This window comes from Phacochoerus africanus, chromosome X (assembly GCF_016906955.1).
Source record: "Phacochoerus africanus isolate WHEZ1 chromosome X, ROS_Pafr_v1, whole genome shotgun sequence".
NCBI classification, from domain to species: Eukaryota; Metazoa; Chordata; class Mammalia; order Artiodactyla; family Suidae; genus Phacochoerus; species Phacochoerus africanus.
The window spans coordinates 42353327-42365727 of NC_062560.1; the positions used below are offsets into that span (position 1 = coordinate 42353327).

Sequence of the window (12401 nt, forward strand, 5' to 3'; positions counted from 1 at the left end):
AAATAAACATCATATACATAGAAAATATACACATCGATTCTAGTTTCTCTTCATTGACCATTTAACATAACATTTTAAAATACTTTTTAACGTTCAATACATTTCTCACTTAACATCTCTATAAATCTCTCTTTGCAGCTACTAGTGCTTATGTTTTATTTATTGCAGTCTTAAGTGTGGTTATCCTTTCTACTATTCAGATCATTTTATTAGAAGGTAGCATGGATCCACCATTAAATGTTTGTCATCGGTGAATGACTAAGATGAAATTAAATGTTATCCTTTATATAGTTTGCTGCTTGGGAGGAACATGGAGTAGAAGAGGAGAGTAAGGAAAAGAAATTTTGCATGTAAAATTACACAGTGAAGTGATTGGAATGCTAACACTGTAAATACGCTGTAGTTTTTCTTTAAGGACTATTTGAGTTTGAGTGTTTAAAATACCTTCTGGTCTGTTTTATTTTCCATTACTCTTCATTATTTTCTGTCAGTTGTTTTTAACTACTCAGCTGTTGTCTTTAATTATTCTGGCATAGACTAAGGCACAAATTACATCTTTTTCATTTTATTATTTTCTTTGTATTGTCTGTTGGGTCCACATTGCCGGCAACATTTTCCTCGGTGGCCTATAACATGGTAACTTCTATAATTAATCTTAACTGCCTCGCAAGGTTTTTTCATGTCAGTAACTTAAAACCACACCGGATAATCTCTAAATTAGCCAACGTCTTCTAAAGCACATAATGAGATTCTTGAATTTCTAAAATATAATTCTTCAGAAAATAGGTTTATATGTTAGTCTTTTTATCTAGAAGTTATACTATCATTCGCTTCAACTCTGGGCCTAAAGAAAATAGGCGTGTTTTAATATCCACATCAAATGCTATACTGAACTCGCCTTAGATGCAGTGCCTTTGCTTGATGCCAGTTTGTACTGCATTCTACCTGCTCCCCACTCAGCTGCTGGGACTTCTGTCCAGTTTCCTAGATCATGCTGCTGCCACTCTGCTGGAGCAGGGTCTTCCTCACTCTTCTGTCCTCTCCAGTCTCAGGATAGTTGCTCAAAAATGGGGGAAATGTAGAGGTCCAAAAGTGACATCATGGGCTGTATGGGACCTAATTGTATTCTGGAGGAATATTATCAGAAAGAGTTCCATGGAGAAGGTACAAGTTAAAAACAGTGTACAGTAGCAGTTACTCTAAATTTTCATTGACTAAGTCTTATGCTGTGGGTAAGTAGGTGTGATTGTGTTTCTTAATATATTAAAGATCATATTCTTCCGTCTCAATTTTGAGGTGTGTATGAATGTTCACTACAGAATTTTTAAGTACTCTCTTAGAGATTTATTTTCAGTTTTTAACTCTTAAAGACAATTTGCCTTATTACAGAGAATTTTTTATATATACGTGTGTGTGTACACATATAAGTAGAAAGATAGAACACTGTGGACCTCTGGGGTTGCCCGTGTTATTTCAGTAATTCTAAGGCTCGGTTTATTGATGAAGAGACAAGAAGAAAAATGCTCTGATAAATTGGAGGTAAAAATTTTCTGAGGCTTAGAGAAAAGTCAAGATGGCGAATGGCAGGTGTCATGTTGTTTGCCATTTCTGTTCTGTTGATGGTGTCCTGAGCTGGGCAGGGGTCCAAAACTTAGAAGGGGAAAGTGACATTGGTGCAATAGACTTAATGTTTCTGGTCTAGGAATTCCATAACCAAAGGTAATTAAAGTGTAGATCAGTTCATCTGCAGAGCACTTTTTCATTTCTCTACCAAATGATGAGGATAAATTTGAAAGTAAGTCTAAGCCAATATTTAAAGTAATTGGGCAATGACTAAGTTCTTCCTACTCTACTCTGCTCAGGGAAAGAGTTTCAAAATGGGAGAAAAGGATTTAAAATGGGGATAGCCTCTAAATCCTTTCTAGTACCTTCTTCTTTAACTTCAACACCTGTCTCCACTTTTGAGTTACTAAAGTTTCATTGTTTGGCTTGAAGTATTATAAACAAAGTTGGACATTTACATATTCAGAAGATAAAATCTAACCCTGTTATCCACATCTCTGTCCTTTGCATTAGGATTGATAAGTATTTTCAGTAGAAAAAGGTTATAGTCACTGCATAGACAACTACCTACTTCAGTTCATTAAGGGAAATTCCTATTTGTTTCAGACCTGACCTCAATGGTCAGGAATGCAGTGTTTGAAATACAGTAAGAAACTGCTAGATAGAATTGATTACATAGTGTATTCTGACTACTCTTTTATTTTCACATACATGGTTAGTCTTTAAAGTATTATTTTTAATCTGACTCTTGTTGAGTTCGTCTTAGTGGTCAGTGTTACATGTTAAGAGGGAATGGTCAGTGCTAAATATTAAGAGGTGGTTGTAATACTTTCTTTTGCTTCTTTTATGGTTTAAAATTGTAATTGCAGCATTCAAAGGCCAAGTCAATTTCAGCTCCCTTAGGCATGCTTCGCTTTTTTCTTCTCTATTTTAAAGTAAAGTTAGCTCCGTCTTTCATTGTTTTATTTACTTTATGATTTGCTGTTTTTCTTTTAATTGTTATAGAACTATAGAAATGATAGAAGCAGAATTCTGCTAATCCATCAAACCTTCTTTTCTAGTCTCATTTCTCAATGTCCAGAATGTTGTAGAAGCTTAAATTTTGTTGTCACATTTAATTAGCATGGGATACTCTTTATGGTACAGTTTTAATACTTGGTCAACATCCTAAAAATACTTGGTCCAATTCCTTAAAATATTGTTTACTTCCATCTCCTGCTCTGGCAAACAGATTTTATATATTTGGATTCATATTGTGTTTAAATTCCCTAATTAAAGAATGGTTGATACATGATTCAGCATGAAAACTAATTATTCATATGAAAATTATAAGTGAATGTTTTATCTTATATTGATTTAATGATAATTGAGTATTTTCTGTACTAGTCTCAGCCAAGTACTTTCTGCTGCCATGGAGTTTATAAATTAGTACCAATTTTATGCCTAAATTTAAAAAGTTCAATGTCATGTCTCTCTTTAAATGTACAAGGCGTTCATGCTTTGTGTAGAGATGTTGAAAGCTGGTAATGAGTAGAGCATTCGTTTATTTAACCTTTGACCTTTAACGTTAGTTGAACTTAAAATTTCACTTGAACGACTATTTCATGTGTGTGTTTTTTTTAAATCAGTTATTTTAAACTTAATTCTTTCTTTGATACCTGTCCTGAACTCTCTTGTTTTTACATGGAGTTGAGAAAATTTAAAAAGCGACACCCATGATGCTATTTAGTGTAACATCTCAAGTGTGTAACAGTGAAATCTCAAGCCTTTGTTTTCATTAATGCCAACCAAAACAGGTGATTTGTAAGGTTTTTCCAATGCTACAAAATTCCAAAAACATAGCAAAATAAGGAAAATTAATTTTGTGTCAAAACCTTTATTATTTATATGAAACATTGCTAGCTCCTTCTTAAGTTGTTTAAGTTTTTAACTCCCACCATAATTACAGTTTTCAAATTTTATATCTGATAATTTAACGTGTTATGTTTGAGCTTGTAATAATTGGGTGAGGGAGGTTAACTTGAAATGATTGGAAGCTCAAAATTTTATATATATATATATATAATTATTATTTTATTTTGTTTTTTTTGGTCTTTTTGCCTTTTCTTGAGCCGTTCCCACGGCATATGGAGGTTCCCAAGCTAGGGGTCAAATCGGAGCTGTAGCCGCCAGCCTACACCACAGCCATAGCAACGTGGGATCTGAGCTGCGTCTGCGACCTACACCACAGCTCACGGCAACGCCCGATCCCCAACCCACGGAGCAAGGCCAGGGAACGAACCCGCAACCTCATGGTTCCTAGTCGGCTTCGTTAACCACTGCGCCACGACGGGAACTCCTCAAAATTATATTTTGCTGATTTTCTGAATTAGGTAGAAACTTTAAGAAATTGCAAGTATCTTTTTCTTTCTTACGCTAGAAGAATTACAGTTTGGGAATAATCCTACTATATTTTAAGAATTTATAGTTTAAGAAATATACCTTCATCAAAAAGAAATACCAGGCCCGGGAACTTTCCCAAGCCATGGGCATGACCTAAAAACAAACACCTCCAAACCCACCAAATACTAGTAAGTAATAATTATATGTAGAGTGTCAGTGAATGGATAGCAACTATATGCCTCATTTAAAAAATTGAGATAATTGGCTATAAAATTTAGTAGGTTGCAGTCTTGCTGAATTTTATTAGTCAAGGGGTTACACGTAAAATTCCACATTTGCGAAAAGAATGGAAAAGGTCTTTTCAGGTTTGGGAACTGTCACAGTTATAATTACTGAGGTGAGACACAGGAAGAGAAGTATATTCTGTTTTTACTATTATCTAGACCTTTTTTCATCAAGTGATTGTTTTAACATTTAATGGAAAAAATCTGATGGTGGAAGATGGTGGAGAGAAAATTGGCGTTTATGTTTGTTCTTCAGATAAAGCAAATAAATTGGAAAATTAGCAGTAAAATAAGGAATGTCAAAATAATTTCATGTGTTGTATCTTTTCTCTTATTTTTCTTCAATGGGAGATAGAGGAATTAAGCTAAGTATTTACTAAAATTAATCATTGTTCTTAGCTTTTTCCTAGTGGATCCAAATCTCACGGATTTGTGCAGCTACCCGGTAACTTAATTAGGACTTCATTCAGGATTTTTTGCCCTGTTTTTAAAATAAATTACAGCTGATTTATTCTCCCTTCTTCTTTTTTTAAGGAATCTAGGTAAAAATGGCTTATCTAACAGTAGCATTTTATTGGATAAATGCCCGCCTCCAAGACCACCATCTTCACCATACCCTCCCTTGCCAAAGGACAAGTTGAATCCACCTACACCTAGTATTTATGTGAGTCTGAATTGACTGACTAGAAATAAATCAAACCAATGTTTGCACCTTCCTGTCTTTCATAAGATCTTGCTTTAAATCAATATGGATGCCCTTTAGGAAACATTAATATTATTGGCAGCAGCTTGAATGTTTTTTGGGGGGGAAATGAGACATTCAAAAAGATTTTGATACAGCATTTAAAACATGCCTTCTCAACTATTAACTGATTACATTACTGTCATGAGAAATACTTTTTACTGCCCATAGTTTTGAGCAGATTAGGCAGAAGCTACCAAAAAAAATTTTTTTGGAGTAAGCTCTGTTTTAAACCTTCATTTTACTAGTTGTAAAGACTTAACATTCATTCTGTTTGATACATCTATGCCCAAAATATTATTTACCTTCAAAAAAGTGTGACAATAGATGTGTCATTAAAAAGCTTAACAGGTTATTTAAATTAGGGACATTAGATACCTGATGTAGGATGTTGATAAGAGTTCAATCAAAGCAACTCATTTATATTTCTCCGGAAAAGGTCCTTCCATCCCACTTCCTTCCATCTTCTCATATTTTCCATCTTCCCACTTCTAACCTAAGTGAAAAAATTTTAAACTGTCGAGTGTTTTTGGAGATTTGACCCTATTTTCACCCTCTGGGGCCAAATGTTATCATATTAATCCTTTAGTATGTAAGGGAGACACTGGGAGGGACTTAGAAAACTTTTAAACTGAGGTCTGAGGGGAGAAAATGCAAAACCAATATTTATCTTTAATGGTTGTCTTCTTCAGCCTCCTTTCATTTTGGTAATATTTTTTTAAACACTGATTTTTTCCCCCCTTTTTGTGATAAAAGGAAAACCGCATACATAAAATTTATCATCTTAACCACTTTTAAGTGTACAGTTCAGTAGTGTTAAGTGCTCGTTGTTTCGAAATAGCTCTCTGGAGTGTTTTCATCTTGCAAATCTGAAATTCTATACCCATGAAAAAAAAACAACTCCCTTTTTCCTGGTTTCCCCAGCCCCTGGCAACCACCACTCTACTGTTTCTGTGAATTCGAACACAACACTTGGACTTTGAAGTTTAAGTTTTATCTTCCCCAGGTTTTTGTTCATGATATAATGAACAAGAGAAATATATGTGGTTACTATCTAATTATAATTAGAATCAAAAGAGTGATAAAAATGCTGTAAAATATGAAGTAGAAATAATGACACAGGATGCATTACCTATTTCAATTGCAATAAATGAATGCAAATTTGGCATAATAGTCTCTAAAAGGTCTGTTTTATGGAGTTCTAACAGTATGTTTTAATTTTACAGTTGGAAAATAAACGTGATGCTTTCTTTCCTCCATTACATCAATTTTGTACAAATCCAAACAACCCTGTTACAGTAATACGTGGCCTTGCTGGAGCTCTTAAGTTGGGTAAGCTTTAAATAAGAAAAGAGAAAAGTTTGTGTATTTCCTTTGCTATCTATTAAGTTTTAAGATTCTGGCAGAAACTTATTTCTATTCATTTGCAGTTTTTTACATTTTCTTTTTAATATTTTCCTGGAAGAGAGAGAGAGAGAGTGTATGTACTGCTTCTTTATAACGTGAAGATATGATGATGATACTGGTTACTAGCAATTAGCTGGTTTTTAAATTTAGCTTTTATTTTCATCCAGTTATATAATTATAATTTTAGATTGACTAATAGAAGACATTTTAAATATAAAATATAGGTAGAATTTGATATTACTGATCAGTACCTTAGCCCTGTAAGTAGTTACTGTCACCTGCAGAGAAACAAGCGAAACTTCAGTTCCTGGCCCTTTGATTATTCTCCCTCTGTTGGTGGCGTGATGATTAGGTCCAAGGCATCAGTATATATGGTTGTGCCAATCTGGCATAAAATTCAGGATGTACAGAAGCGCCGGTTGGCTTTTAGGGGAATTGGATAGAGCACCATAAAACATCTTCCTTTTCTTTTTCTTTAAAAAAGCACTTTAGAAATATTGCTCCAGTTACAATTTTTATTTAGTAACTACATTTATTTATTTATTTTTTTAATGAAGACCTGGGACTTTTCTCTACTAAAACTTTGGTAGAAGCTAACAATGAACATATGGTGGAAGTGAGGACACAGTTGTTACAGCCAGCTGATGAAAACTGGGATCCCACTGGAACAAAGAAAATCTGGCATTGTGAAAGTAATCGATCTCATACTACAATTGCTAAATATGCACAGTACCAGGCCTCCTCTTTCCAGGAATCACTGAGAGTAAGTATTGCCTTCCTGAAGATTAGTTTATTTTTTTAATATTATTTATTTGAAAGAGTACTTTACTTTTGTAAGTATCTCATTATTCTTATAAAACAACTTACTACTAATTATTTTTATAAAATCCTCTTAAGTGCTATCCAGTTCAGTCTTAGTACAAAGTCTAAGCAAACCTATGGGTTGATAAAATAAATATTGTTACTATCTCATGAGATGTCTCCCTCTTCTCTGGGGTATTCACATCTTGGGTTGGATAATTCTTTGTTGTGGGGAGCTGCCCTGTGTATTACAGGATGTTAATAGTAGCATATCGCTGGCCTCTCCCTACTAGGTGTCCATAGTACACCCTTACCCCCAGCCCCATTTTTATAATCAGAGGTGTCTCCGGACATGCCAAATTTACCCCTGATTGAGAACACCTGCTGTTAGAGGATAACCAGTGTCACAAATTTGCTTCATGCTATGTAATTCCCCTAGGAAGCATTAGTATTATTCTTACCCATCTCAGTCCGAAAGAGAAAACTCAGGGGGAAGCATAAATAATCTCAAAATATATGGAAAATTAAAAAACAAAACTTTGAAAAATAATCAGATGATCATTAAAAGATTCATAGGCCTTTCAGCAATGAAGCATTCCTACAATCCATTCCATTAGCACTGAAATGAGAACTTTGTGAATTCTCCTACAGAGTGAACGTAAAACATGTATAAAAATTACTTGATTAAATTCCTCAAATACTTACCTGTACTGGGTTGTTCTGTACATATGCCACAACTGAAACTTAATATGTGCCTGCAAGTTTTTAATTTGTAACTCATTAGATTTGCTTATCTCTGTTTAAAATTCTGCCCTGAGTTCACATTTTCAATCAAGGCAGCAGTTGTACCTGTGAATTCATATATCTCTGTTCCTTTCTCACTACCATTCCCTATATCCTGTAGAGAAATTCATCTTCTAAAAACTATCCTCTGGAGTTCCCGTCGTGGCGCAGTGGTTAACGAATCCGACTAGGAACCATGAGGTTGCGGGTTCGGTCCCTGCCCTTGCTCAGTGGGTTAAGGATCCGGCGTTGCCATGAGCTGTGGTGTAGGTTGCAGACGTGGCTCGGATCCCGCGTTGCTGTGGCTCTGGCGTAGGCCGGTGGCTACAGCTCCGATTCAACCCCTAGCCTGGGAACCTCCATATGCCACGGGAGCGGCCCAAGAAATAGCAACAACAACAACAAAAAGACAAAAGACAAAAAAAAAAAAAAACTATCCTGTAACTTTCATGAGTTGTAGTGATTTTGTTGTCCGCATAAATCTTTCTGGTTGAAACTTTGGAGCTACTTTTAACTCCATGCAGTATATGGTCAGAAAATAAGAGATAATAAGCAGGATTCAGAGATCTTCAAAGGAATATTTGGAAGAAGAGTTGAAAAAGAGATGATAAAGAGGCAGAGTATTTAAATGGGAAGGGATCCATAACCAAAGAAACAATGGCGTTTTGTGCCCTCTGGAGGCGTGGACCGTTACATGTGAACGATTTGACAAATGTTTAAAGAATGTATACATTTAGGGGAGAGAGGCCAAAATGTTAGTACATATTGCTAACTCAGAACTCATAGGACAGTATTAAGAGATATCCTGTCTGTGATACAGAAATCATAAATAGTTGCAGTGTTTGCATTGAGAAGCACCTATATTTAGCCAGCACTTAATTTCCTTACTAATGTTGTAAATGTTTATCATTCATGTATATTTCGTTGTGGTACAAAAAGATTTAACCCAGAAGAACTTCTTCCATTTGTCTGTAGTCAAGAATAGAGACCATCCTAACCCTCCACCCTTCCATATGTATTCCGTGTGTATATATAGCTACATGTGCACATGCATCCCTCCGTTAGTTTAGAACATTTGTTAGTCAAGATTGATACTTCTTAGGATTCTCAACTCTCCTTGAATTTCTTCTCTTTAAATGGGACAAGAGTGAGAATCTGTAGTTTTTCCCCTTACAGAAGAATATTAATAAGAACTAGGAATAAATTTGTTGTTGATGGAGGATGTTGAATACCATGCCATTGAGCTTTGGCTTTTCTTGGCTTTCTATTTAATGTGGTCTTTGAAGAAATTTTCATGCGAAGGAGGTCTTTAGAAACTGAGCTTTGAGACAGATAATATCATTGATCTAGATAGGAACTTTTCAGTTGTATGATGGAAAGGATAGCTGCTTATAGAGTAAATACCAAACTGGAATGATTTTTGCTTAATCTCTAGGAAGAAAATGAGAAAAGAAGTCACCATAAAGACCACTCAGATAGTGAATCTACATCTTCCGATAAGTAAGTCATTTTTAATGTCCACTTGGTACTTCTGTTTTAAAGGCATGTTTCTAATACTGTTTCTCTTTTTAAGTTCTGGGAGGAGACGGAAAGGACCCTTTAAAACCATAAAGTTTGGGACCAACATTGACCTATCTGATGACAAAAAGTAAGTCTTTATGGTAGTATTTCTGTGAACTAATGCAAAGAGGTATCTTATTTGCAAGATTGAGAATTATCTACAGTTTCCTCTTCTCTTTTGTTCCTTGTCATTTTTCTAAGTTGATACACAAGTTTTAAATTAGTTTTGCGATTATTTTCTTGACTTAAAGCTCTTGTACAAATTTTCATCAAGACCCTGACTATAGTTACACAATCATAAAATATGTATTTGTGTAATTATATAAAAATGTATTTATAAAATAGGATTATACAACAGTTATAAAAATAGGGAATTCAGATATTTTTCTTTCACTTAGTAATTCTTATGCTTCTTTTTGTTAGGAAGTTTTCTTGGGAAAAATTTAAACTTCAAGGGTTTCCTGTGCAGAAGCAAAATATGTATTGATTTGATTATTTTTCTGATTGGAACACAAGGTTTTTGAAGAAATGATTAACTTCCACAAATATTTATAGCAGAGTTTTCACTCTTGATCTGTTAATTTATTGCAGGTGGAAGTTGCAGCTACATGAGCTGACGAAGCTTCCTGCTTTTGTGCGTGTTGTATCAGCAGGAAATCTTCTAAGTCACGTTGGTCATACCATACTGGGTATGAACACAGTTCAACTGTACATGAAGGTTCCAGGAAGTAGAACACCAGGTAACTTTTATGAGCTAACAAGTGAAAATCAGATTGGTCAAAATGTGAAATGCAAAAGAGAACTGGATTCTTCCCGCTTGTAGTGAGTGAAACTGAAAAGATTGTTTCTGTTATAAGATTTGACTCTTTTAACTGGGCTCAGATTATTATGATTTTTTTTCCCCTTGTAGTATCTTTTAAAAATTATAATATCCCTGAAACAATAGCAGTTTAATTTGGGAAAGGGGTCATTCGAGCATCCCCAGGAAAATAAGTCTCCTTGATTTTTTTTTTTTTTTTTGGCTGCCCTGTGACATACGGAGTTCCCAGATGAGGGATCAGATCCAAGCTGCAGCTGCTGTGGCAATGCCAGATCTTTAATCCACTGTGCCGGACCAGGATCAAACCTGTGTCCCAGCATTCCCAAGATGCCGCCGATCCCATTGCATCACAGTGGGAACTCCTTTTTGATTTTTTTTTTTTTAAAGACTGTTTTTGATCCCATCTACAGAAGAGTGATGGAATCTTTTTCCCACACTTATTTTTTTACCACAATCACAATAAGACATATATTTTATATTACTTCCCAGCACACAAGTATGTACACACAGTTTCATAGGATAATACATTTTAAAATTGGTTCCATTCTTTCATTTTAAAAAGAAAGTATAGGTTGCAGTCCTCTTAATTGAGTAGCAGTGTGCACTCTACAACCACACTTGATGCAGAAACATTACTTGACTCATCCTGGTATCTTTCTAGTCTGGACTTTACCACTAATTAGGCTTGTTTCTTTTGGCAAGTCACAGTTCTTCTCTGGGTCTATGTTTTTTTGTTTTTTTTTTTCCTTTGTAAAATGAAATAAACTGGTTTTAGATTTAAAATACTGTCCAACACTAATATGTCATCTTATTTGTGCTCCTTTGGATTGACATGAAATTTGATAAGGAGACGTTCAAAATATTTAACAATTAGAATGAGTTTTGGTAATAACGAGTTTAGCCATACCAGTACCTACAGGCTGCATAGCACCCTCAGGTATGTCTGTTGCCATGATTTGAAGACCAGATTGCTTCCTTATTTATTAACTGCTTCTTGAATTGTAGCTAAAAAAATTGTTTGGAAGTAGGCCTGTGCTTGTTTCTGATTAAAATAGGTTGGTGGTTCCCAGGCCTGGCTGCTCATTAGAATCTCCTGGTAAACTTATAAAAAATAAATAGTTGATTAATATATGGAGATTGGAATCCAGGCATCAATATTAAAAAAAAAAAAAAAGTTTCTCTAGAGGATTTTAATTTACAGCCAGGATTAGAACCATTAGGCTATATAGTTTTTGTCCTCAGGCCATTGGAAGCCCAATTCTGTGATGTTTTAACTGTAGTTGGATAAAGTGGAGTCAGTTCGGGAATAAATGGCAGAAGACTTATCTGTTCCCCATTCTGTCATTTAGACACTGATGTGTAAATGCTGCAAGGAGAAGTTATGTGAACTCTCTAGAGTTCATTTTTCTTATGTATGATTGGTTCTATTAAGATTCATTTTTAGGGAGTGCACAAACAAATCTGACTGGGAATCCCGAGGTTGCGGATTCGAACCCAGGCCTCTCTCAGTGGGTTTAGGATCCAGCGTTGCCACAAGCTGTGGTGTAAGTTGCAGACGTAGCTCGAATCTGGCATTGCTGTGGCTGTGGTGTAGGCTGGTGGCTGCAGCTACAATTCAACCCCTAGCCTGGGAACCTCCAGATGCCATGGGTGCACCCCTAAAAAGACAAAAAAAAAAATTCATTTTTAACTGAAACCTCTCATTAGTTTGAATTATTTTATGCAAGTATTAGGACCACATCAAAGAGTGCAGTTTTTCATTACAAATCAAGGGGAAAGCAGACTTGATGGATCACTTCTTTGTCACTTGTATAGACTGTTAGGGCTTTTTTTGTTGGCTTATATACAAGGTATTAATTTTTCAAAAGTGTCCTATGGAACCTTAAAGAATTCCCTTAGGGTAGTGCTGTCCAATAGAAATATAATGCAAATCATATATATATGACTTAAAATTTTATAGCAACATTAATGTAAAATGGAATAGGTGAAATTAATTTAACCAAGTTATATCCAAATATTATCATTTTAATATGTAATCAATATAAAAATTATTAGGACT

At 35.0% G+C, this 12401-nt stretch overlaps 1 protein-coding gene across 22 annotated transcripts in view; it reads left to right on the top strand.

The window, feature by feature from the left end:
- KDM6A (lysine demethylase 6A) overlaps positions 1–12401 on the top strand; it is a 200500-nt gene that overhangs the window by 157373 nt on the left and 30726 nt on the right. For all 22 annotated transcript variants that reach the window (XR_007132806.1, XM_047764520.1, XM_047764529.1 and 19 more), the window contains 6 exons: positions 4764–4893; positions 6198–6303; positions 6936–7141; positions 9398–9462; positions 9536–9610; positions 10114–10262. Coding sequence is in view for 21 of the 22 variants with exons in the window: in XM_047764520.1 (XP_047620476.1) it covers positions 4764–4893; positions 6198–6303; positions 6936–7141; positions 9398–9462; positions 9536–9610; positions 10114–10262 (731 nt within the window). In the remaining variant the exon portion in view is untranslated. The remainder of the gene's footprint in view (positions 1–4763; positions 4894–6197; positions 6304–6935; positions 7142–9397; positions 9463–9535; positions 9611–10113; positions 10263–12401) is intronic.